Genomic DNA, 27,383 nt, shown 5'->3' on the forward strand with positions numbered 1-27,383 from the left:
CAATGCAGGACACTCACAGGCTATGAACCCTAACCAAACCAACTGGCTCCACTAATTCCGTGGTGTTCCTGCTCCTGCCCCCTCCCTCTCCCTCTGTTACCTATTTTAGAGCACTCTTCTGTATACTAACTTCTTTGGCTTGATTGTAAAGCCTCCCATCATTGGTCCCTAGTTGGAAAAATTCTAAATCCTGGACTTTATTCCAGCTCTATCTGCATCCTTTGAGAACTGAGATCCAAACATCTAAATCCCTCATTTACCCTGCCCACAAATGTTAACCTTCTACACTGAACCAGAAAGTAAAACTCAATTTCCCTTGAAAAGTTTAGTATCTAAAGCTACAAAAGGAGACTTTTCAGAAGGCCATTACAAATGTCATGAGGGTCCTCGCCAGGCAAAAACCAAAGAAATAAAAAACGAAAGAGGAAGGAATGGAGGGCGGGAGGAAGAAATTCAGTTAGAATTCTTCACAACATCCGGGAGAGAACTAACATTCCCTCATACTGCCAGAGCACGTGACAGACCGCCTGAGGACAGGCCGCTAGCGACTGCAGTTCTATTTCAAGAGACATTTAACCTGTGGGGTATCTGTAGTGGTTTAGTTAGCAGACAAGTCATAAAGTCATTCTATTGAATCTTCTTGATAACTTTACCACTCCACGGGTGGGGGGAAAGAAAAGAGACCAGGAGTCGTCACTGCTTAGAAAGTTCAACAAAACGCATGGAAATATGTTAGCAAATATCTTTACCTTAAATTAGACGCCAGTTTTCTTACAGTTTCCTTGACAGATGTGCTTTGAGAAGACTCTTTCAGTAAAGCAGCAATGTGACAACAACCACTCACAGTGAAGCTGGTGTTGTGTCCAGAACTTGGACTTAAATCTTCCATCGGCGCACTGCGCAAAAACAAGCCGAGGCTTGTAATTTCAAAGCAGGAATCGTATTAGGTACCAATGAATTCAGAAACATTAATAGACGACAAATGAACTGTTAATACACAACAAATGAGAGCAAGGCCATAAATGTCATGCTAAAAACTGTCATTTAGGGAGTTATAGAAAATCCATTCTCAACTAGAAAAATTACTATTTATTCCTGACAAATCTTGTTTCAAGGTTTTTGGGGGAGCCACAATTAAACAGAATTGGTGGTAATGTATTCTTAACAACGGTAGTCACATACCATTTGTCTCATTTGCTGAAAGAGGCTTTTAAACCAAAGTTCTATGTTAGCCTGGGGGAAGGTACATACAGAAATAAAACAAAAAGGGGCAAAGTCAGTTGAAAGAACTATTTAGTCAAGATCTGAAGGAAAAGGGGTGTTCCAGGTGAAGTGTAATTATCCTGGGTAGAAATGAAGCAGGGCCGCTGGGGTGGAGTGTGCAGGGAAGGTTGGGGGGGGGGAGGGGGCTGGTACCCTGGGCCGGGGGCCAGAACTGGAGTTTATTCTAAGCAGAGCAGGCACGACCTCCGAAGGGTTTCTTGCATGGAAGCAAGGTGATCTGCTGTATGTTTTAAAAGGATAACTGGCTGCAGCATGGAGAGTAACACACAATGAGGATGCTCAGAATCATGCAGTGTGTTAATGAGACCCAAAGCTTTCAATATTGTGGGAACAAAAAACGTTCAGGAGGGCTGGGGGACTTGCAATTTGGGAGACAAAACTGTGTAGGCAGGTAGGGGTCAGATCACGTAGGGATTTGCTTGTCAAATAAGGAGGGGGTTTTTGTAATCCTTTCATGCTAAGTGTTAAGACCACAGCTCTGGGGCGCCTGGGTGGCTCAGTTGGTTAAGCGACTGCCTTCGGCTCAGGTCATGATCCCGGAGTCCCGGGATCGAGTCCCACATCGGGCTCCCTGCTCAGCAGGGAGTCTGCTTCTCCCTCTAACCCTACCCCCTCTTGGGCTCTCTCTCTCTCACTCTCTCTCTCTCTCAAATAAATAAATTCTTTAAAAAAAAAAAAGAAAAAAAGACCACAGCTCTGGAGAGTTTTATATGTTTATACTGTATGGGTCATTTAAAAATTGGACAAGAGTTAATATCAAATAGAATGTGTTTCTACTGTCAACAGCTTTTTGGCATTAATTCTCCTAACTTCAGTTGATATTTTATTTAAGGTTAAGAACATTATAACTAATGCTTGTCTCTTAAAGAATACTTATACAGGGGCGCCTGGGTGGCTCAGATGGTTAAGCGTCTGCCTTCGGCTCAGGTCATGATCCCAGGGTCCTGGGATCGAGCCCTGCGTTGGGCTCCTTGCTCAGTGGGCAGCCTGCTTCTCCCTCTCCTACTGCTCCCCCTGCTTGTGCTCTCTCGCTCTGTCAAATAAATAAATAAAATCTTTAAAAAAAAAAAGAGTATTTATACAGTATCTGAAGCCTATTAACTGTAACTTCCTTTATGCTGAAATTTTATTAAAGTAGTCCTCTAAAAATTTTTTTTTATCATTTTTTGGGATGCTGAAAAGTCATGCTGGCGCTGAGGGATAAAAGGTAAAATGCACTACACCTGAGCACAGAGTCCTCTCTGAACCTGTTTCTCTTCCTGCCAAATAATAATAGTGCCGACCTCCAAAGGAAAGGGAAACGAAAGTGAAAATGAACTTTTGGGACTTAATCAAGATAAAAAGCTTCTGCAGGAAGTCTGCTTCTCCCTCTGATGCTCCCCCCTCTCATGCTCTCTCTGTCTCTATCTCATTCTCTCTCTCAAATAAATAAATAAAATCTTTAAAAAAAAAAAAAAAAAGGGGCGCCTGGGTGGCTCAGTTTGTTAAGATAAAAAGCTTCTGCACAGCAAAGGAAACAGTCAACAAAACAAAGAGGCGACCCACAGAATGGGAGAGGATATTTGCAAATGACACTACAGATAAAGGGCTGGTATCCAAGATCTATAAAGAACTTCTCAAACTCAACACCCAAAAAACAAATCATTAAATCAAAAAATGGGTAGAAGACATGAACAGACACTTCTCCAAAGAAGACCTACAAATGGCTAACAGACACATGAAAAAATGTTCATCATCATTAGCCATCAGGGAAATTCAAATCAAAACCACATTGAGATACCATCTTACACCAGTTAGAATGACAAAAACTGACAAGGCAAGAAACAACAATTGTTGGAGAGGTTGTGGAGAAAGGGGAACCCTCTTACACTGTTGGTGGGAATGCAAGTTTGTACAGCCACTTTGTAAAACAGTGTGGAGGTTCCTCAAAAAATTAAAAATAGAGCTACCCTATGACCAAGAAATTGCACTACTGGGTATTTACCCCAAAGATACAGAGGTAGTGAAAAGAAGGGCCACATGCACCCCAGTGTTCATAGCAGCAATGTCCTCAATAGCCAAACTGTGGAAAGAGCCGGGATGCTCTTCAACAGATGAATGGATAAAGAAGATGTGGTCCATATATACAATGGAATATTACTCAGCCATCAGAAAAGATGAATACCCAACTTTTACATCAACATGGATGGAACTGGAGGAGATTATGCTAAGTGAAATAAGTCAAGCAGAGAAAGTCAATTATCATATGGTTTCACTTATTTGTGGAACATAAGGAATAGCATGGAGGTCATTAGGAGAAGGAAGGGAAAAATGAAGGGGAGGGAATCAGAGGGGGAGACGAACTATGAAAGACTATGGACTCCAAGAAACAAATTGAGGGTTTTAGAGGGAAGGGGGGTGGGGGCATGGGGTAGCCCAGTGATGGGTATTAAGGAAGGCATGTATTGCATGGAGCACTGGGTGTTACATGCAAACAATGAATCATGGATCACCACATCAAAAACTAATGATGTACTGTATGGTGACTAACCTAACACAATAAAAAAAAAAAAAGAAAGAAAGAAAGAAAGAAAAAAGCACTGGAAATGACCCTGGCTCCCTGACACTGTGCCTCACTTGATAGCCCTAAACCAGCTCTTTCCAGGCTTATTTTACTTCAGAGAAATAAATTTCTATTGTACTAAAGAATAATAATAATAATAATAATAATAGTGCTGACCTCACAGAGATGTGCTGAGGATTAAACAAGACATACAAAGAATTCAGCCCAACCCCTACACTTAGTAAGTGCTCAGTAAATAGCACCTAATTATTATTGTTATTATGATCATCTTTATCCTCACTACCACTGTTAATGAGTTTGATAAGATTCTTCCACGAAGACTGTTTTAATTGGACCACAGTTCTAACATTTCATGTTGTAGATACAATTCAAAGATGATTTTAAAAAAAAGACACACACAACCTCATACAAACCTGAAAGCAACATATAATACACACACACACACACACACACACACACGCACACACACAATCTGTTTTAGTTTTTGGATGAATTTTAAACTTTAACTCAAACTTTAATAAATAACTCTAGGTTAAAGCACTGTCCATAAAGTGGCACAGCAACAACATGAGGGGGAAACTGTCTCATTTAGTCAATCAACAAATATACTAACTCTGAATCAGCTGCTATTCTGGACACTAATGACACAGAGGTGGGCAACACAGCCTGGTTCTTGTGGAGGGAATTAGCTCCTAGTGAAAAAGATAGAAAATAAGCAAGCTAGAATGTAACACATTAAAAGAAACAGATGAGTCAATAAGATACTTTAAAATAGTAGTAAGTACTCTGAAAAAAACCATGCAGGATGCTAAGATCTGATAGTGTGCCTTATCAGGAATGGGACAGGCTATTTTAGATGGAGTACTATGGGAAGACCTCTCAGACACCTGGAGTTATGATGAAGAAAAGATAGGCCCCCGTCCTTATGGGAAGACAGACTTTCAGACGGACAATTCCACTTGACAATGATCAGAATACAGCTGAAATTTAACAGATAATTATTTTTTTAAAGATTTTATTTATTTGAGAGAGAGTGAAAGCGAGAGAGATCACAGATCTCCAGAGAGGGAGAAGCAGACCCCCGGCTGAGTGGAGAGCCTGATGTGGGGCTCAATCCCAGGACCCTGGGATCATGACCTGAGCTGAAGGCAGACGCTTAACGACTGAGCCACCCAGGCGCCCCTAACAGATAATTATTGAAGTTGAAGGAGTTATGACCACTCTGATCACTGCATCAGTGGCTCTCTGAAACCTTGAGTTTGCCTGTGAGAGTTGGGGGCCCCAGAGGAGAGAACACTTGAACTCGAACTTGAAGGAAAGAGTAGTAGACTGGTGTACAGCTTGCAGAGGGCAAAGGAAGCAGTGTGGACAGAGATGCAAGTGTGATAAAACAGGACTCAAAGCCACTCAGAAATTCTGGGAAACAAAGTGGGGGCTCCAGGAAGGGCCAGGAGTGAAGGGGACTTGCGCCGTGCTAAGGAATTTGTAACTTATCCTGCAAGCGATGGGGCCATGAGAGGCTTCTGAGTAGAACAGTGAAGTGAGGGGATTTGAGTATCAGAGGGACTCCTCTGTCAGCAAGTGCAGAAAATCAAACTCCTCTCTGTTTCTTCCAACACTCAATTCAATGTGCTCTTATGCAAAAAGAGCCCAAGATCTGGATTCATAGACACTGGGTCTAAATACCTGGAAAGCACCTTTGACAAGTTTGTCTAAGTGAGGGTAAGAGTTTGCTTCCTTGAAAACATTCTTTGTTTTATTGGGCATCCAAAATATTCAGCTGATTTTATGTTAAAAGTGACAAAAGTCTCATGTCAAGAAAATTCTAGCATGCAATAATTATCACAATTACATATATGTATAACAATAAGATAATGAGCCACACAAAAAACAGGTTCCTGATTGCATATTCACACCTTATACATATATGACATTTTCAGTTCTTTGACTACATTACAGTAATTTGAATTAATTGCTCACTGTGAGTAGGAAGTTAAGCCTGTTCCATTTCATTATCCCCAAATCCTCACAAAAGAAAATAAACAGGTTTGGGAAAAAGGTAAGAAACCTAGCCGTATTCTATTCTTTCTTGTCTCCTTTGTAAATTTGGTTCCATTCTTAATTGCCTTTGCTTGTTGCTATTATTTTCTTTCTTCTTGTATTTAAACATTGATAATTACTTTGCAACAGTATAATTGCACTCACTTAGAATTTGTGTAATTGCAGTACACTCACCTTTCCCGGTTAGGTAATGAAGAGTTTCTCTTTATTTCTGGAGTATCACTGCACGGCTCCTGTTTTTCTTCAAAAGACAGACAAAATGAAGACAATCACATTTTGATGATCACACAATAACGTGAACTGAAAGAAGTGTCGGCAGTTTATTAACTACTTATAGATAATTTGGCTTTGTATTCCAAACAACCTCTTGTAAAAAATGCACCAATATGTTCTTTATGCAACTTATAATAACCTTTTAATAAAGTGTAGATGGTGTATCTAATAATGCAAGAGCCTTTGTAACTTGTTTTTTTGTAAGTTCTTTTTTATGATGCTTATTATCTGTGACTGGTGTGCATGGGGTGACTGCTTGGGGCCGTCAGATTCCCTTCTCTCACCAGACTCTGCCCAAACAACCTCCTGTCTTCCCCCTAGAATCCCATTCTATTCCATTTTAGGTTCCAGTTCAAAAACATCCTAACAGATCCCAACCCCAAACATGTCTCTAGTAGAGAGTCGAACTTTAAAGCAGGAAGAGACCTGGTGTCCTCTAGTCAACCTTCTCACTGAGGGAACCTCATTATTGTATGTGCAGAGAGGTTAGTGATTTGCTACAGTTCACAGAAGAGTAGAAATGCTCTGACTCCTTGGATTGGTTTTAAGAGTGTCTTGGAGGCAGTAGACACAATAAGTCAACGTGTCATTCTTCCAGCTGTCTCTAGAATTCATTGCGGTAACTGTCCACATATCTTATTGCACCAAGTAAACCCTTGCCAACAAGTTGAGGGCCATCAAAGGCCAAGTGGAACAGCACAGCGACAAAGGAAGTTTTAGATGGTGGGTGAATGGCTGAGGATCTGACTCCTTTAGGTACATATAAAAGAGAAAACACAGAGCTTTTCTAAGCATACTGCAGGTGCCACTGGTTTTACTCACTGGCTTGCATACAAAGTGAAATTTTTTTAGCCCAACGGCCAACTAATCTATAATTACAGTCATTTAAAATCATTTCACAATTTGTTCTTTCCAAACGCAGGATGAATATTTGAAATTAAATATTAATTTTAGGATCAAAATTGTATTAACAATTTTTCCATTACGATTTGGAAATCCAACAGGCACGTACTTGAAATCATGTTAATACTTTAAAACTTCTATAAAAGACTGGCTTTAAGATTAAGAAAGCCTTACAAAAGAAATACTGATTGTGGAATTGCAAATTATCCTAATTAAGATGAGAAATAAAAAACTGTGATTTCTTAGGGACCTCACTAATGGGTTCAAATATAAAGATGTGCATGGATGGCTGATTAGGTTACCTGAGTAACAAAGTATGAAGGGAGAGCTTATGATCAAAAGTGAGCACAGAGTGATGCCATGGACCAATACAAGGACTGGGAATGATGAAGCCAAAAGGAACTGAGGCTTGTCAAAGAGGCTAAGAAAAACTTTAGAACTTATTTCAGAATAAGAGGAGGACCATGAAAATGATGGGCTTGCTGCTCAGGCCCAATGGTAGAATATTAAAATAAAAGAGAGTATGATGGTATGATAATAATAATATAACACATAATAACACATAATAAAGGGGTTGGTCATAATAATGAATGGACGCTAAGAAAACAAAATTTTGAGTCCAGTTTGCTTCCAGCTTCTCTATCCAAAGAAATCGTTTTTGGATTGAATATTATAAGATGGCAACTCTAAGTTTAAAAAAAGCTCATCTCTCACTTGAGACAAAAGATGTCCCATGGGGATAAAGGAACCAATGGATGTGTTGGTGAACTGGTCTATGGGGAATCATGAAAAGCAGGAAAAGGACTACATAATTGAAGATAGAGAACTGTCATCATAATTTTCAAAATACAGTCTGAATAAAAGAGCTCATATCAATCTACTGCAAATTTCGAAACAGAATTCAACACAGAGAGTGGTCCAAGTCTACTGCTGGAGACGTCAGGCCGTGTGTGGCGGAGCTGGGGGGACTCTCCTTGGGAAGGGAGTGTCTCTTGGCTCTTCTAAAACACACGGGATTGGCAGCTCACTCTCCACCCAGCCCTCCTCCCACTTCTGGAACAACACATTTTAACTTTTAAAAATCCAAACTGCTACCAAACTTCTGATCTATATCCCACATCAGATGTGCCACGTAAGTCATATTGAAAACAACTCAAACATCACAGCTAATATAGGTAAACTGAATTTTTTTTACCTTTGTTCATAAGAGAAACTTCCTTTTTTTCTTGTTTCAATGAGACCTCAGTGTCACTTTTATCTAAAACCTGAAAAATAAGCTGTTTACTTAAAGCTGCACAAAAATATAAGCTACATTATAGGGTGCGAAATGACCTGAGTATCAGTGGCCATATCAGAGAGAGAGGAGAGAAGTACAGTTTATGCACGTTATGAAGGGAGACAATTGTGCGCATTGTAGAAAAGAATATTGATGTGCGTCTCAAGGAAGGTTACGTCATAATTGTCATATTTACTTTTACCATTTATCAGGATTTTTGTACTTCTATCAATATTTGTACAGGTATTTTTAAAAATCCATATCTTATGTGGATGTAACAATGACTCCAACAAATGAGCCAGGTATTTGATTCACCAGGAGCAACCATGGAACCTGTGCTGTTTTGAGGAGGCTTATCACACCGGTGGTCGATATAGAGGAGACACGGAGCATGAGCTCAACATCAGTGCAATGAAAACCTTGGGGAGGTTGGGGCCTGGGGCCTGAGGCCCCACAGCATGATGGGGAAGAAGACAAGGATAGGGATGGGGAGTGTACCTGGGCCAACCAGGGGACAAGGTTGGGACACCTTATCTTTTGATAAAATCGCAGGAGATCTGCCTAAAAGGGGTTACAGAGCCTTAATGTGTTGAATGCAGGAGCCAAGAGGGCTGGTGGCCCCTGAGAGTGAGTGAGTGAGTGAGTGTGTGTGTGTGTGTGTGTGTGTGTGTGTGTGTGTGATGTCTGGGTGGGTGGGCGGAAGTGGGGGTTGGAAGAGCTGGGGGGTGGGGAGAATGTGCCATCCAGAAGCCATGTCTACCACAGCTTTGGGAAGCCTGAAGACCCATCTTGCAAGGCTCACACAAAACCAACTTACATTTTGGAAATGTATTTCTTTAGATCAGAGAGAGAGAAAGACAGTTAGTTCACACCCTTCAGGAAAATGGACCTAGAATGTTCCCTTCGTGTATTTTGTAAATCTGTGAGAAGGTGGAGGAACAGGCAGTAAAAAACAGAAATGGAGAAGGCAGGGGTAAGGCAAGAGCTCCCTGACCCGAAGACCCTTCAACATGCGCTGAGATACAACCGTGTTCCCCACTTCTATGACCTGGGGGAAGGCGCGGAGCTGTGGGTTCTCTGGAGCTTGCCCACTGTGTCTGTACCCTTCGCCTTTCAAGCCCGCTGTGCCCTGCTAAACAAATGTGGGAGGGAGAGGCGATCACCTCTCTTTTTCTCCCCTCCCAGGAAACACAGGCATATATTTTACATGGCATTCTAGAAACTGTGCTCCGTCAGGAAGCAGGTTAAATGGGCACACATGTAGCCTAGCAACAAAAGACCTGACGGCTGTCAATCACTGCTGCTCCTGTTTCACTCAAAGCCGTAACGAGGAAAGTCTTGTTAGGTAGGCGGAAATAAAACTGATGCTGGGGCCCCTGGGTGGCTCAGTCGGTTAAGCATCTGCCTTCGGCTCAGGTCATGGTCCCAGGGTCCTGGGATCGAGCCCCGCATCGGGCTCCCTGCTCAGCAGGAAACCTGCTTCTCCCTCTGCCCCTCACCCCACTCTTGTGCACACACATACTCTCTCTCAAATAAATAAATAAAAATCTCAAAAAAAAAAAACTGATGCTAAGCTGCTTTGTTCATTTCAGAATAGTTTTGTACTTATACTGCAAATAAATTCCTGCCCCAGAAGTAAATAAAACGCATGTATTTTTTAAAGTTCATTTTGCAAAATGACCTTAACAATGTACATCTTATTTCTCTCTGATATATCATAAAACTTAGTTTTCTTCTAATATGCTGATACATACAGGAAATCCACATGCCTTAAGTGCCTCTAACTTCGAACTAAATATTTTTTGACCAGTTTATAAGCAGCATAGACTATTTCCCACAGCAGTTAACAGCAACCACAAGATAAGCGGACGAGAGGAGCTATTTAATGCCTTTAGTTACAACCACTTTGTTGTAATCCATGATGATCCAGCTCAGAATGTGTTCCTTTTCTTTGGTAACTCTTCCTTGTGATAAAAATCAGACAAGATGGAAGCATCCAAGATTAACCAAAATGACAGCACTCTCAGTAGGAACTTTTGTTGGTGGTGTTATTAGCACAGCCTCATGAAATTAACTGTTTTTGCATTTTATTGTTTAGTTCTCTGCTTTGAGCCATGCCTTATAGAGGTTGTTTCCATGAGAGTCAGATGTGTCCTCTCACTGCAAAAATGGTACTTACACAAAGCTTTCCCATCTAAATTGCAGGAGAGATTATCTTCTTTTCCTTTCCTGCATTTTCTTTATTCTTTGGCATACAGCTGTTTAAAAGATTTTGGATAAACAATTCACAGTATTCCCTTTTAAATAACACTGTAAATATCTGAGTTCATAGGATGCTCTTTTCTACCACAATATACTTGTGGCTTTGAAGGTCTGAATTTTTTCAAGCTGAGACAACAAGACATACAGCTGTCTTTTCGATGACACTATTTGTATATTTTGATACTGCTTACAACGCTCTTTCATATACATTACTTCATTTCATTACAGAAGTGTTCTTGTCTCTTAGGCTTAACTGTGTTTCATACTCTGCAGTTTGGGGATATCTCTTTCCTAAGATTTTACCTCAGTCATGAATAGATAACACCTCCCACACAGTAAATGAGATTATAGTCAAGTTTTAACATGCGGTTTTAGATACCTTAATTAAAATTATGTTAACAAGGAGCAGAGCGGGATTTGTCAGTTCTCCAAGGGATGCAATGGATCAGCATAATACCACAAGCTCAATTTTGTGAAGTATCTATTTAAGAGGATAAATAAATCATAAATAAGTTAGAGAGAGGGGAAAAAAACATACCACAGTCAGCTGCGTAGCACTTCTCTAATTCAGCTGTTGCTAAGGATGCGTTAAAAACTGGTTGGTATTACTTTACCTGCTTTCTTTCCTTCTATTTCTTTGCCCCTCTATCTCCACCTTTATTATTATCAAGGACCCAAAAAGGCTACCAGACCAGTAACGCCTTCCTGCCAAACTCAAAGGGCCTTTCTGTTTTCACTCTTCCACAGTGCACGTTACGTTCCAGGCTTCCCTCTCATCCATAAATTTATTCCCTAAAATTGAGTTCCCAGTATGGGTCAGACGCTGTTCTGATAAAGAATACAAAGTCCCGCCTTTATGGAGCTTATTTTCTAGTGAGGGAAAAATAGGTGTTAAGTAAATAAAAAGATGGATATGTGATATGATGTCAGGTGACATTAAGTTCTGCGAAGAGAAGTAACACAGGTAAGAGACCGAGAACAGCCTAAGTCCCCGCACCCTCCATGTCTCCTCCTCTCTACCCACTTCACAACCATGCCAGGTGCCCTCCTCTCTCAAGGTTAGGTTTGTTTGCTGTTGATTTGCTTGTTCCTCCAACTTTTTTCTAGTTTTTCTTCACACATCCTTCAGTTGGGCCTTTCATGCCAACTCTATACAGAACTGTACTCACTCAGCCTCACCATGCTTCCTCCCCCTTTCCTCTGCTTTCCTTTCCTCCTGAGCCCTTGCCATCATCTATCCTGCAACACAGTTTACTTATTAGTCTTGTCTGGGGTCTGGCTCCCTGACTGGAATGGAAGCACCACAAGGACAGGGAGCATCTTCTTGTGGTATCTCCAGTGTCGATGACAGTAACGGACACTCAGTTTACTCACAGAATCACAGAAAGTCCTGACCAGACATACGTGTTGCTGGGGGCTGGGGGGAGGAGAATCCAGGCATTACAAACATCCAAGGAAAAGTCAGGGAAGCAAAAATAAGCTCAGGCTGTTGGAGGCCAAGGAAGTCCAGGGTGGCCACAGTGAAGAGAAAGAAGGGATGAGTGGTAGGGGATAAGAACTCAAAAGAGGTCAAGGCCAGGTCACCTAGGGCCTTGGAGGGCACAGGAAGGACGCTGAATTCTGGTCGAAGTGTTAGCAGAAGCCATCGGAGGGTTCTGAGTAGGAGAACGGCATGACCTATCTTTTAGATGAAACAGATTTTTCGACGGTGGATGCCAACAGAAGCAGTGAGATCATTTACAGGGCTATTGCTGTAGCCCTGACGAGAGATGTTGGTGAATTCGCCAGGGTGGCGGCTGTGGACACATAGGGTATACGTTCAAAGGTTGATTGGGCAGGACTGGCTGACAGGTTGAGTGCCGGGTGTGAAAGAAGGAGAGGAATTCAGGATGCCTCCTAGGCTGGGGCCTGAGTAGCTGTGAATGGTGGTGCCATTTATTGAGATGAGGAAGCATGAAGAAGTCTCTCGCTGCTCCTTCTTCCCTTGAATTCTATAACCTTCTGTGTCCCAAATCTCCCGGGATCTTTATTTTTCTACCCACACTTAATCCCTCAACAAACCTATTAAAATTTCAGGGGTCCAACCATTCCCCGTATGCAAACAATGGCCTGATCAACATCACCAACCCTAACTTTCCACCTTTGCTCCAGTTTGCTTCCAAAGGACATCGCGACACTTGCAGGGTTTGCTGGAACTTCAAATCTTCAGTCCCATGGGTACCCTCTCCGATCCTGTCAGCTCTTCTCTTCCTGCTTGCAACAGCATGCCGTTCCTGGCTGCCATCTCCAAACTGCTCTCCCTGCTTCATCTTCCATGCTTCCCTCCAGTGTCTGCTCTGCTTTCCTCCAAATGGTTCCATTTTCCTTGTCATCCTTATACTGCATCCTTAAGCAGCAGATCCTACTTGATTTTTTGGTCTTTCTTCTCCTCTGTTCAGGACAACAGCATCACCACAACCCGATTCATTTTCCTACACAAAATCTCCATGATCCAATGTTCCTTCTCAAAACCTTCCCACAGGTCCTGACTGGTTACTACCTCAAGTACAAACTCTGTATCTGGCTTTCAAAGCCCTTCTCAATGTGATTCTAAGTTACATGAACATAATTTCAGTACTTCTTAAAACACACCTTCTGCTCTAACCAGAAGGCTGTCCTCAGAATTCCCTATAAGCACCTCCACACCTTGGCCCGTGCTGTTCTATGTGGTATGTCTCTCTCTCCTTCCCTCTTGTGTTTCGCACCTTTCAAGACAAGTATAAGGTCTACTCTTTCCAAAATGTCCTTTTCAGTTACTCCAGACCATACTGATTTCTTCCTTTCTCTGAAAAACTATTACTAGCAAATTACAAATAGTTTTTTATTATTATTAAGAGCCAAGCATCTTATCTATGGAGCCCAGATAAGACTGGGATCCTACAGTGGCCTTGATTCTTACATGATACTTCAGAGCAGAATTCGAAACTTGGGTCCATCTCCCCAAAACAAATCCAACTCTACAAAGCACAAATAAATGTGCAGAATTCACTGAAGATTGTATTGACAAATGGAGGAAGTGGCTACATAAGGCAAAAATCTATTTCAAATCACCATGAAGCACCTCTATATTTACGTCTTCGACTGCTGGCTGCCTGCTCACCTCTCTCCGCACACTGCCCCCTCCAGCCTCTCCAATTCTGCAGTACCATGTTTTTTGGCTTCCGGGATGCCCCTCTTCCTTTCCCCAACCCCTCACACGCACCCTCCCAGCTCTCCCTTTGCTTCCATAGTCTCTCAATTTTCATTCTTTGCTCCCATGTCCTGGCTCAACCAATAAAGGCTGAACTTGCCCTCTTCAGAATTACAGAAAATGGTGTTTAAAAATGTTTTTCATAACACAAATAATTATTTTCATTCTGTCACAAATCATCACATTAATTCTCATAACAACCTTGAGAGTAGGTAAGATTATTTCCATTTAATAGATAAGAAAACAGAAGACCGCAAGTTGATACAACCGGTAAGTGGCATGTAGGTCTTTGAACCTGGGTCAGTCTGTCAGAGCGCAGAGTCTGTCAAATTTCTGTAAAATAATGTTAACAGGTGGTTTTGTAAAATTCTCTTCCAATTTTCCTGCTCCTTTAGAGCAAGGATCATATATATATATATATATATGGTGTCTCTCAGAATCTCTGATATAGTATTGTTTGTACATTTGTCTTAATTGGTGCATGGTCACTGGTAGTCCACACACTGGCACTTGAATATTCAGGTTCATAAGTTGCTCCCAAGATCGTCCTTTGGGTCAGGGGCTGTATCACATGCTGTCTCTGTGTCTGTTGTAAGTCTGCTGATGAGCTGATGAATTATGCTGTGGAGAGTGAGTATAGCCATTTTTTCCTCTACAGCCCTTAGGGCAGCTCTGGTTTGTATTCCGTAAAGGAGTTGGCTCTGCCTGTGAAATTTCTGATACTGTTAGCAACAATCACAGCATTATGCAAGTTCAGAGGCAACAGTAACATCATCAACCAGGAAAACTAAGAAATGGCCTGCTTTTGAAATTAAGACAACTTTGATCATCTGAAATCAATTTCTTGCAATACCATTGGAGTTTCCCCTTAAAAAAACAATTTCTGTTAGGAGTTGGAAAAATGATGCGTATTTAGGGCAAATGCATCTGATTTAGGGACTGACTGGTTATGCAGGTTACTTGCTTTCCTTCCTTTTTTACCCGCTCTTGGGTTACCGAGTCATCTTTTAACTTCATTGTCATATAGTACTGATGCCAAAACAGAAGGCTTAAAGCTGTTGTTTCTGGGTGTTGTGGTGTGGTTTGGTTTTGGCTACCACAGAGCACAGACCCAGACACTGGAGACTCATCAGCTATTCCAGATGGCTCCCAGCTTATCTGACATATAACAGAGATCCTGTCAGTGGCCCTAGAGATTCAGAACTGGTTGATGACTTTCCTGAGCTGGATTCAGCCTCTTTTGAAAGATGCCCCCAAAGAGCTAACGAGGCGTAACTGGTAAAGGACTTCATTCTGAGACAGGAAGATGATTCCATCCACTCATTCCTTTATTCACATGTCTTTCCTTAGCCCCACAAAGTGCCACATTCTGGGCTAGACACCGGAGGTTACATCTTTCATAGCAAATACAGAGACTCCACTGCCAAACTCTTAAAATACATCTGTCAACGATGATCTGGCCATCAATTTTTTTTTTAAGTATCTGCAGATTGGGAAAAACAAAATGAATCCATCTGCCAGTCTGTTCCTGAGACCAGGTGCAAGCCAAAAAAGGCCTACATGACCACAGCGGGCAAAAAGGCTCAAGTCAAGCCAACCAAAAAGGTAGTAGGGTTTCTGCTTATTAACTAAGCAGGTCTAACCTAACTTGAAGTAACCACGACAGGTGTTCTTTCACTGTCTTAGCAACTTGGGTTTGCCACTGATATTCAAAGCAGAAAAAGAAAAAAAGATTATTATATAATTTAGAAAAATGACAAATACCAGTATTTAGGAAGAAGATAAATGTTGCTTCCTATCAGAGTCAGAAAATATGCATAATGTCAATTTGGAGCACGTGCTCCCCCAAGATGCATAAAAGCATGCACAAGGGCAACAAAAAGTTGATACTTTTACGCTCTGACTCGAGTCTCAGAAAATTATTCCCACTCAACTTCTCTGATTTACTGTCAGCATTGGTAATGTTATTCCCCTGGTGTTCCTGAATTTTGAAGCTTTCTTCAAATTGATCGTTTGCTTTCCTGACCATCTGCTGTAGCCTAGCAACCTAATTTTCCCAGTCCCCTTTCAGAGCAGACCCCCTAGGACATCTAGTCTGCACAGTCTCTTCCTATGGCTCATCTGGTGACATAACTTGAGACTGTTACCTCTTTGCTAGGATGCTCGATAATCTAGTCCCACTCCTTTGCTTTTATTTTTATTTCTTCTATTAAGCATGGTGCAGTGCCAGTTGATCAGATGGCTTGATTTTGAGGGGCACCAATGTGGTATGGGGCTCATATGCCAAATTTTTGCCTGGAGTAAAGTTGAACTGCCAATATATCACATAGCAGTGCGCTCGAGTTTTTAACTGAACTTAGACAAACTCTTAATTACAACAGTACACAGGGCAATGCTCTAGTAAAGCAGAACTGCAGCAACCTTCACTCAGACATTGATCCCCCGACAGAGGCTGGTGCATCTACAGGGGGTGACCTAAAAGAATTTCTACTTCCTTCCCATCTGGGGTTAACGGGGACAAATCTGAACTTTACACATGGGTTTAGAAATGCCTGAGACAGAAAGAGTTCAGAATCAGAGAGGGCAGGGTATGTGTTTTGAACATGGAAGATGAAACTTTATTGGATAGGTCAGATTTAGGGTGGATAAGGGGAGACATGAGCTAAAGGGAAGTTAGCTTAATCTGGGCAAGGACTATGCACTGATTTTTTAAAATGAATTCAAGATTCTTGCCTGGAGAAGGCCCATCTACAGAATTTAGGAAACCAAAGCCAAAATGCTGAATGTTATTCAATGCAGTATCTATTTGTACCTTGAAATTCTTGCCCCTGAGTAAAGTCTGTGTACTCCAACCAATCTGTGTGGAATGGGCTAGGTGAACAGACATGGAGGACAGTGCAGGGAGATGGAAGATAAAGGGAGAAGTCATAAGGAGACGAGGTTAAAAAAGTGGGAGGTCAAACTCAACAGCTCGGGTTCAAGGTGACCACTTCCTGGCAGTGTGACCCTGAGCAAGTTTATTTTCCTCACCTGTAAGATGGGGATGAAAAGAGAATTTAACCCCTCAGGTTAAATTCAGAAAAATCAGATGAGATGATACACGTGAAGCACAGTACCTGAATTTCATCATGGCCATAAAGAAAGAGGAAAGGCTCACCCCACTAACACACACATACACAGGAACACACACAGGAGAATTTCAGAATAAAGTTTTACAGGGTCAGAGATAATAAATCTGGATCACATCAGTTCCCCTTAAGGGGTGGAGGGGACAATACCTGTGCTAACGAGATCATGAAAAATAATGAAAGAAGTTTGCTGCAGTGCAAACGGATACCCCACACGTAATGTCTCCAAGGGTCCAACGGGGAGGCTACCTAGGGCATTTTGAAGAGGTTTAAGATGTTCTTTAAAAACTCCTCATTATTTTCATGACAGTTTTTTAATCTCTAGAAAATGCCTAGAGTTTTAACTGAGTCCCAGTTGGAGACTTCCACGGTGCCAAATGACATGCAAGGTCTGACCAAGAACACTCTCACTGCATGGACTTTGAAAATGAACGGACCGTGCTGGCTAGAAGGCCAGGCAGAAATTAATATCAAGAAGGAAAAAAAAATGCCAGAGGCAACACCAGCAAACTATGGGATCAGAAGCAACTGGAGAAAAGGAAAATGAAGCCCAGTGCCACATGGATGATCCTGGAGCATGCTGAGTGTGAGAAACGGTGTAGAACAAAAAAGACAAACCTTAAAAATGACTAGAGAATGAGCATTATCTCAATGAGAAAAGAAATAAAACTAAAGAATATGTTATTCTTAAAAAATAGCTTTCAGGGGCGCCTGGGTGTCTCAGTCATTAAGCGTCTGCCTTTGGCTCAGGTCATGATCCCAGGGTCCTGGGATCGAGCCCTGCATCGGGCTCCCTGCTCGGCGAGAAGCCTGCTTCTCCTTCTCCCTCTCCTCCTGCTTGTGTTCCCTCTCTCGCTATGTCTCTGTCAAATAAATAAATAAATAAATAAATAAATAATCTTTTAAAAAAAAATAGCTTTCACAGACCATAGGCCTTGGAGAGAAAAGAATATGAAGAACATTCAGTCAAGAATGGGGTGGAATGAGAGGAGGAGGAACTTAGGAAAACAGGTCCAACTGCTGTAACCCTGAGCCACAGCAGACAAGATGATCTGGGAGAATGAATGATAACATGGCGGCAGTCACCAGCAGTGGTCAGATTCGAGAGAGATCTGAACAGCCATCAGTACTCTCATCATTTCAGGCGAAGTTGCACAAACGTAGCACAGCCCGAGGGAGGTGTGCCCGGAACTTGGAAAAGAGAAAAATGAAGTACACCACTATGAAAAAAAATCCGTTCAAAAGGCAGACGGACAGACACAGCAAAGGAAAGAAGGTGCTTAAAGGAACGGACTCGTTCTCCATTCAACATGAGAAAGATACACTCCTAGGAGCACAGGTGGAACAGGGCCTGGGTGCTGGGCCAGTGCCCCGTTTAGTGGTATAGCCAGTCATGTGGGTAACATCACCACTGTCATGCTTTAGGGGGAGGGTGACACGGCAGCCTGTCTTAGCTGGAAACCTTTTAAATATTCAGGCACATAACTCACCAGCAACTGTCAGACCATAATTGGCCAGCCCATGCAGATTGGCACAAAGGGGGAGAATGCACGGTGTAAGTCAGCGTGTGCCTTCCAACTGGACGGAAGCTGTATTTATCTTTCAAATGACCCAACTGCTATTACGATATTATACAACGGTCCCATCAGTTTGGATAATGTAAAATCATCCCTGTGAGGTGGGCTTTCTTTGATGTGCTGAACCTATATCTCTCAGCCTATTACACTTGAAAATAAGGCCCTGGGCCCAGTAAATTCACCAAATTAATAAAAACCACCCGGTTGTGGGGAGATGAGAAGTGTCAGTGTAGTAGCTAATTCTGTTTCTTTAAGTGATAACCTCTTGCAGCACCGTTGGTCCTGAGTGCCTTCCTTCTTTAAATGAGACAGGTATGGAGTCAGAATTAAAGCATGTGCACAGACACACACAATGGAAGCACTATAGGGAGACAAGAATTGGGTAGAAGGCCAGGGGTTAAGAAGAATTATTTTTTAATTTATGAGTTTAAGAAAGTACAAACACTCAGAAGCAATTATTTCCTACTGGAATTACTGCAACTACAGCCAAACACAGAAATTAATGTGCATCTGTGGATAATTCATATTTATCGAAATAAATCAGGCACCCTGAGTCTGAGAACAGACTTCCCATGAGGATCAATGGGGCACAAATAAATCCTAGCCCCCCCAACACACACACAAGTAACATAAAACTTGAGAACTATTACATAAAAAGACAACAATTTTAATATAAATGTCATACGTAATTTATGAAAAAGTCCTCGCTAAAAGCTGTATGCAAAGCTTAGGGAGGGGACAGAGGGAGGGCTACGTGAAAGACCGACAGGATTCTAGAAAGCAGGTGGGCACTGACGTGGCTCACGGGGGCAGCCACATCATGTTCTCTACAATACTAGTTGCATTTCCTCTTCCTTTCTGGTTGCTGATTAAATTTTGACTCTTTTCCTTTTGAAAAATACTTTGGTGTTTCCTTTCTTCACATCCTGGATTTACTTGTTCCTTTTTGTCACTACGAAGGTTTTTCCTGCTCCCTTTCACAAATGACTCCTAGACCTTCTCAACATCCCTTCAGATGGCCTCTTAACGTAATTACAGTTTATGGAAGAAGCCATGTGATGCCTGGGAGTAAGGGGGCAGGCAGGGAACGTGGATGAGACAAGACTGGCCGTGAGTTGGTCCCTGTGGAGCTGGGAAATGGGCACACAGGAGTTGATGGTACTATGTTTGAAATATTTCATCATGAAAAAAATTTTTTAAATAAAACCTCCATTACTGTTATACTGTGTGCCTTCTGACAATGATTTTCTGCTGATGGGCACAGACGTTAGGCTGAAGTCAGAAGACATATGGTCTTTATTGGCTTGCTGGTAAATAAAACCTAATCCACAATTCCAAATAGCATTCTGAGATATCTCACCTAAAGACAGGTACAATGAGACCAGGCCCCTTTCTTTTTTGGAGGGTGGGGGGGAGAAAGAGAATGCGCATGTGCACTGGGGAGGGGGGCAGAGAGTGAGGATCTTAAGCAGGGTCCACACCCAGCATGGAGCACGACACAGGGCTCGATCTCACGACCCTAAGATCATGACCTGAGCCAAAATCAAGAGTCCGACACTTAACCGACTGAGCTACCCTGGCAAGGCCAGGCCCCTTTCTAAATACTCTCCCTTATATTATCATGTCAACAGACAGCAACCATTTAGGTGACTATAGTTATTCTTATTTAACGTTTAGCTATAAGCTTCTTGATGGTCAAAGTAAAAAGAGAACTCACTATAGTGAGCAATACAATTCATATTCTAATAAAAGGAAGCACCAAATAGATTTTTTCCTGACATGAAATTCTAATGTCTAAATGAAGTTTTAAATTACAGTGCAAAGAACACTAAACAGCATACTGGACAACGTCTTTAACGTGGCTTCACAGATGCAGTGTTCCTCACATGGCCAGTCCTTGAGTCAATTCTTCCTAAATACCAAAGGCTTTCTTTCACACTTGCATCAGTGAGGCAAAGTGAGTCTGCTGGGATCTACAGGACAGTCAGATACAAAGCTCTTAGATAGTGACTACCAACGTTAGAATCAGGGATACATCTGATTTCTTGAGTAAACAGAAATACATCTGTATTTCTTGAATAGACTTCTCTAGGGCTTTTGGCAGTGGCCTAACCTAAGTCAATTAAGAATTACACTTTCTGGTGGGGATCCATATTATAAATTACAGAAAGGGTCATATGCTTTGGATTTGGGCATATAGGTTTCAGGCTGACCTTCAAGTTATATACATATACGTATCATTTATATGGATTTGCATACTATTAAACTTTCTCACCATGACAATTAAAATGAAAAGCATCATGGATTAGTGGTCAGGACATACAAACCCCAGTTCTATTTTCATTCGTTTCTATAGCCTTGGATATGTAACTAACTTTTCTGAGTCTTGTTTCTTCACCTAAAAACTAGGTTATTTAATTAAATGTTTCAGTTACTTTGAGGTACTAATATGACATGCTTCTTGAATTCCTCTAATCTTCATGAATGTGAATCAATCTCAAGGTGCCATTTAGCCTATGAAATTTATCTCACCAGGATTATATCTGGATAATCGCCGTTGCTAGTTTCAACTTCAATCAAAGCCTGGCATTCCTGTACAAGGTTTTGACTCTGCTTCTTATTGATTTTCCAAGAAGAGGCCTATGGCAAGATATTAACAGAAAATATACAAGGGTTAGGAGCAATCACCGGTACACATTAAACCACATTTATTCAGCCTCTATTCAGTTCTGTACAGAAGCAAACTTCTGTAGGATAAACAGGAAATTCAATTTCTGATCTTTGCCCTCAAGAAGTATATGATTTAGATAAGCACTTGCAGAAGTTAAGTAACAATACACAACAATAAAATAAGAGTATCATAAGGCAAATTAGGTGTGAAACGAGTGCTTCAGACCATGGGCCTCACTAGTGAATCAAAGGGCTGGTAGTATTTTGCAAACGATCTCCATGAATTACTGCCCATACACTGAATAAATAACATCTCATATGGATATACACATTGCTCTTAAAATTTATGTAGATGTTGCTGTGAGGACATAAGATATACATTCATTTCAAAATATCTGTGATGGCTTTCTCTTACATAGTTCTTAATCAATAGATTCCAGGCATGCCTAGTATTACGTGAGATGTCTGTGTCATTTTTAAAAAAGATGTCCTCATACTTGAAAAGTTGGGAAACAGCGGTATGAAAAATGTATGATGCAGGCAAAGGTCTCCTTTGATTGGAATGGCTACCAGTAGACTCTCAGCTTCTCAGGAGCAAGAACTATGACAATCTCTGAATCCTCAGCCCCTGGCACAACATAAATGCTTAGTATATATTTGTTCAGTGGAATGAATTAACAAAGGACACTGAGAGAAAATTAAAGGGAATTAAAAGCTGCAGATGTAGGAAACAATAAGAATATTATTTTTACTGGGAGCCCTGCTTTCAGGAGATGGGGGGAAAGTTGTTGAGGATAAAGAAAGTGGAACCTTCTGAGAAACACAAGGGTGTGATAAAAACAATTCTCTAGGAAGAACAATTAATTAATTACCTGTGTTAATAAAGCTGAACTGTGGTACATTTAAGTTAAAACATTAGCTAATTCCCAGAGCCATTGTTTTGGGGTTTTTTTTGACTGTATATTTAAGAATTTTATTTATTTTCTTTTTATTAACATATAATGTATTATTTGTTTCAGGGGTACAGGTCTGTGATTCATCAGTCTTACACAATTCACAGCATCCAGAGCCATTGTTTTCAAGCTTTGGGAGCACATTATAAGACTGACTCGGGCATATCTGCCTTCCTAATTCCATCTACTTAGGCTATGTTAAAATTAATGACACTTCCCGCACCTCCTCTGGTAGTGGTAATGCCCAGTGTGCTTACTGGACAGAATATTAGAAATTTACTGCAAATAATCCTCAAGTAATTGAAAGCTGTTTCAATTGCAGTTTAAAACTTGGTTAAATTCATTTTTCAAATGTTTGGGAATTCCAGAGTCTCCTGATCTATCTGCCCCAATTCTAGATTTTTGTACAGAACATCTTCTGAAGTGAAATTATCTTGTGTTTCCAAGAGTTGACATACAACCTGTCTCCATGTCTTCACCTTCCACCTGCTAGTCAGTCCATTCCAATCTGGTTTCTACCCCCTTCACTCCAACAAAAACAATAAAATTCTTCCTGAGATCATCCCTATTACCTCTAAGTCATTAAGTAAATGGACTTTTTTAGGCCTTTCAATAGAATTTAGCCTCTCTGACTAATTCTCCTTGAACTGACATTTCCCCCTCTTGGCTTTAATGAGGAAACAAGCGCCTGGTTTGTCCTGTTCCTGCCCGGCCAGACCTTCACCATCACCGGGGCACCCTGACCCCGACAGCTAGCCATTAGATGGTAAAATCCCTCAGGCTTCTGTCCAGTCTTTCTTCTCTTCTTACCCTTACTCATCACTTGGCATGTCCTCTTTGAGGTGTCAAACTATGGAAAGTGATCTCCCCCCACAGGCCCAGCCACCTTCTAGGAGTCTCCATTTCCAAGAATGGAACCACCATCCAACCAGGTGCAAGAGCCAGAAATTCCGTAGTCCTTGCCATTTCCCTCTGCTTCACCTTCTATACCCAATACATCGCCAACACAGGTCAGTGTCTCCTCCTCAAGACAAACACACAAGTAACGAATGCACCCACTCCTCTCTGCTTGGCTGCCATCACCCCAGCCCCATTGGCCAGTGTTTCCCCAGGAGACCACTGTTAACAGCCCCAACTGCTCCACCTGCATTCACAGCAGGCTTCCATACTCAGCCAACAGTCTCTTCTAAAGGAAGATCTGATCACACCACTTCCTTTCCATGGTGTCCCACTGCTTTTAGGATAAATGCAAAACCCCTTGTCAAAGCCTATAGGACCTGCATGGTTCTGGGCACTCCTTACGCACCTCACACCATAGCCCCTTTCTATCTTTCTGCCCTGCCAGAGCTTCCTTGTCTTAAGGTACTCTGAATTCACCAGCATTCTTCTTTAGCACACGTCTGCATTGTCTGGAAACGCTCTTCCTCTCTTTTTACCCATTTAATTGGAATTCAATCCTAAAAAATTCAGTCATCACTTTTTCAGGATTTTTCATCACTTTTTCCCATTCAGTCCTCCCAGGAAGGGTCAAATCCCCTATTATAAGTACTCATGCTACTAAGTCATTAAAAACTGCCACAGTAGCAGTTTACATTTGTCTAATTATTGGATTGTCTGTCTCTGTGGAAGTTTAATGCGAGTAGGGACTCTATGTGGGTTTGCTCACAGTTAAATCCCCCGTAGTTGGCTAGCATACTGAGTGGCACATAATAGATGATTTTATACACACACACACACACACACCCCACACTAAGTGAATCATTATAGTTAAAGTCTAAAATGTGTTATTTTAACACCTGGGCACACTTCAACTTCTCAATCACTTTTATGTTTTTAGAGCATACAACCTACTCATAAAATATGTCAACAAATCCCAAATCTTGAAATTGCCCAGTTAATGAGTGGAAATCAGGCTTAAAGGAGATAGGACTCTAAAATGATATAACTACCTTTTATATTAGATACATGCAGTACTTTAGACACAGCAAAGGTTAAATAAATATCTTCTGAAAATGAACTTTGACTTATAAGTCAAAGTAATTACGGCAAATAATTCTGTCGATTGTAGACAGTTTTTTTTCTATAGTCTTGAAGAAAGATTTAGGGCCCAAACTTCAAAATTACAGGGAACCGAACTTCAAATATTTTAAGAGAATGAGCTACCCAAAATTAGAATGAGAAAGGCTACCTTAGGAGGTAATAAGTTTTTGTCACTAAAGATTTTCTAGAAGAGTCTATACACCATTTGCCAAAGATTTTAAAAAAAGAACACGTGAGATATTTCTGCAGTGTAACAATTGTTCAGAATAATTCCTTTTGAAAGAACCATGCCTAAAATATCTTGTCTTCCACAATGCTTAACACAGTAACTTTACACAGGACAAAGTTCTGTAGATATTTGCTGATCTTTCAGAGCCTATGGCAATTTATTTGAATATTTTCTCTGGTGGCCCATCTCTACCCTTTAAGGGTAAATTTCATTTGGGGAAACAGTAAAAAGGCATTAGAAATCAAATTTGATGAACAAGGCAGATAAACTAAGCAATGCATTTCAGCTTATACAAGATTTTAAATGGTGGTGAGATACTGTCTGTTATCACCTACCACTGAATCTGGCACAGGGTAAATGATCACTGAACTGTAGGTTTTCTTATTATTATATGCTAAATCTGAGAGCAAGTTCTCAAAAAGGAATCAAATAAGAATAATATTGTAAGAATGAGAGTGCAGTGATTCTTTTAAAAGAAACAAACTCATTTGGAAATTGTGGGGTGGTACATTTGTTAAAATCAGTCTCACCACTTAACTGTATTAACAAAGATTATATCCCATTTTCCCTGAACCTCGACTACTGGGGTAAGTACCTATTGTAAAATTTGGCTAAGCATTTTTGCTATAATGTTGAATGCAAAATCCTCAAGATTACAGGCTAATCCTATATGAATATGTTTCTCTTAAATACAGATTTTAAATCCTTTTCCCATGCAGGCGTTCTTTGGGGCCCGTCAGTTGGTTGAGCATCACACACTGCACTGATGTGCTGATATTAACCTTCTGACGTTTCCCTCAAAAGAGAATAGAGAAGAAAAAATAGAAATTGGGACCTTGTCCTGGAAACTCAGATGACAATGAGCATGCTATAATTAGAGTGCTTTAAAAATGTGAAAATGAAGCAAAACCTTTGCCCAGTGCTATTTCCGGAATAAGTGAATGACTATACATTCTGTGGATAAGAAAAGAAAAACACCTGGGACCTCTGGGCTAGGCTGACATTTTCCGGCAGGGCGGCCAGACGTCTGTGCTGTTGAGGCTTCGCTTTCTTCCGTGGAGACTTCATAATTTTATCCTCTGCAATACACTCTACATCAGAGTCTGTCCCTTCTGGGTTTCTCTTCCAGCCTCTGTGGCTGACAGAAAGCTCAAAGGAGGCAAGAGATTCCTGCTTCAAGTTATCGCCCCTAAGCCTGACTTTCTGAGTTTTCGTATTTTCCTGGAATAACAAAGAACATGTTTTCATTTTTGGGGAGCCAGCTTGTTTATAATTATCATTTCCCTCAAAACCTTATGACGTTAGGCGATACTTATTACTAAAAAAAACTTTAAAAAGGAGCAGTGTGGAAAATAGGCTTTAGCAAATATATCCCACTGTGATAGCTCATTCATGAGTTTGGTTCAGCAGAGGAGGCCTGAGCCAAGAAATCTTCTGATTCTGAGGATGCAGAAGACTACAGCCAGAACACAGTATGCTTCCTGACTTCCTCCCAACAGAGGTTTACTTACTTTTGGTTCCTATATGTCAATAACCGGGTGCATATATGTCAGTAACCTGGCTAAAGGTTGGATGGGGTATATCAAGCCTATCATCTGCCCGTTAAGAAATAAGAATAACTAAAATTGCAGAGTTTTCCGTGTGTGTGCGCACACGTTCGTGTGTGATTGGTGTAACTGAAAAGCCCTAAAGGTCAAATAATATTCTCTCTAAAATTTAAATTTTAGATAATAACAGACATTGGAGGAATATAATAGGACATATAGGAAACACAAGAAACAATGTAGGAATTACATATACAACATATTTCTAGGCAAATATAAATCCATAGACTGAATCAGTCAATGTCTCTTTCTATATATATGATTACGTATATACATATACACATATATAACCATAGAAAATATGGAAAATACATTAAAATATTTAAAATGGTCAACATTATGTAATGTATGGTGACTAACATAATAAAATTTAAAAAAATAGAAATAAAATGGTCATTTCCAGAGTGTAAAACGAGTGATTTAAATTTTCTTATTTATCTCTTACTTTATTTTCTAAGTTTTTCCTAATAAACATGTATCACTCTAATAAGACAAAAAAATAATGGCAGTTAAAAATATGTGTCAGTGCTTCACTCTCTGAACCTCATTAACCATGGTGACATTTGGCCCTTGATAAAGTCTTACCCTTCATATGGGAAACGTGACACAAATGGCTAAATCCTACCTTAATTACTCACCTTAGATGCTGAAGTTTGGCAGGTAGTAGTGAATTCAGTGATCCTACTTGTTGGTATAAACTGAGGCTTTTATGGAAAAAAATCATTAGATAAATGTAAGTAAAAATAACTTTCAACTGGAATATTACAATAATCCAATAATCTTCATTTCTTAAAGGAGTTTCAAGGTTGCACACCCTCACTGGTAATTGTTTAAGGGGTCCGCTGTAGTTTAGATATACTGCAACAACGTTCTGATGAGTGGTGAGCGGGTAACATAAAAGAATGCCATGGTTTGTCAAAGCATTATAGATCAGATGTCTGATGAGCAATTTCAGAACTGCTGTATCAAACACGCCTCCACAGCCCCTGTCTGTTTTTTCTGGAGACCCTTTGTTCCCCACTTGCAGGTCCCAGCATCTGCAATGAATCGGGGCTGGAGCTTCAAGGGGCTCTCGAGGGTAGACTGGCCTCCGCGGTACGCCTAATACCTGGATGATGCTTCTGCGCACAGGCACAGCGAGAGAGAGAGGAAGCATTTGCTCTCCCTGGACAAGAAGTACCCTTTAAACTAATATTTTGATGTGATGATGTTCACGTTTAAAATGATGAGATGTTAATGAAGTACACCGAGAGAAGATAAAGAGTAATACAGGCCCTGCACCCCAGACTCAGGTTCATTCCCCTTGGGATGCGAGCCTGGTTAGGGGTCTG

At 40.9% G+C, this 27,383-nt stretch overlaps 1 protein-coding gene across 1 annotated transcript in view; it reads right to left on the reverse strand.

The window, feature by feature from the left end:
- MORC1 (MORC family CW-type zinc finger 1) overlaps positions 1–27,383 on the reverse strand; it is a 172,369-nt gene that overhangs the window by 23,896 nt on the left and 121,090 nt on the right. Inside the window, exons 18-25 of the mRNA XM_032406239.1 lie at positions 26,691–26,756; positions 25,427–25,669; positions 25,182–25,219; positions 23,461–23,485; positions 21,089–21,196; positions 8,280–8,349; positions 6,083–6,149; positions 750–917 (exon numbers count right to left, since the gene is read on the reverse strand). Of these exons, the coding sequence (XP_032262130.1) occupies positions 750–917; positions 6,083–6,149; positions 8,280–8,349; positions 21,089–21,196; positions 23,461–23,485; positions 25,182–25,219; positions 25,427–25,669; positions 26,691–26,756 (785 nt within the window). The remainder of the gene's footprint in view (positions 1–749; positions 918–6,082; positions 6,150–8,279; positions 8,350–21,088; positions 21,197–23,460; positions 23,486–25,181; positions 25,220–25,426; positions 25,670–26,690; positions 26,757–27,383) is intronic.

This window comes from Phoca vitulina, unplaced genomic scaffold (genome assembly GCF_004348235.1).
Source record: "Phoca vitulina isolate PV1807 unplaced genomic scaffold, GSC_HSeal_1.0 scaffold8, whole genome shotgun sequence".
Lineage (NCBI taxonomy): Eukaryota > Metazoa > Chordata > Mammalia > Carnivora > Phocidae > Phoca > Phoca vitulina.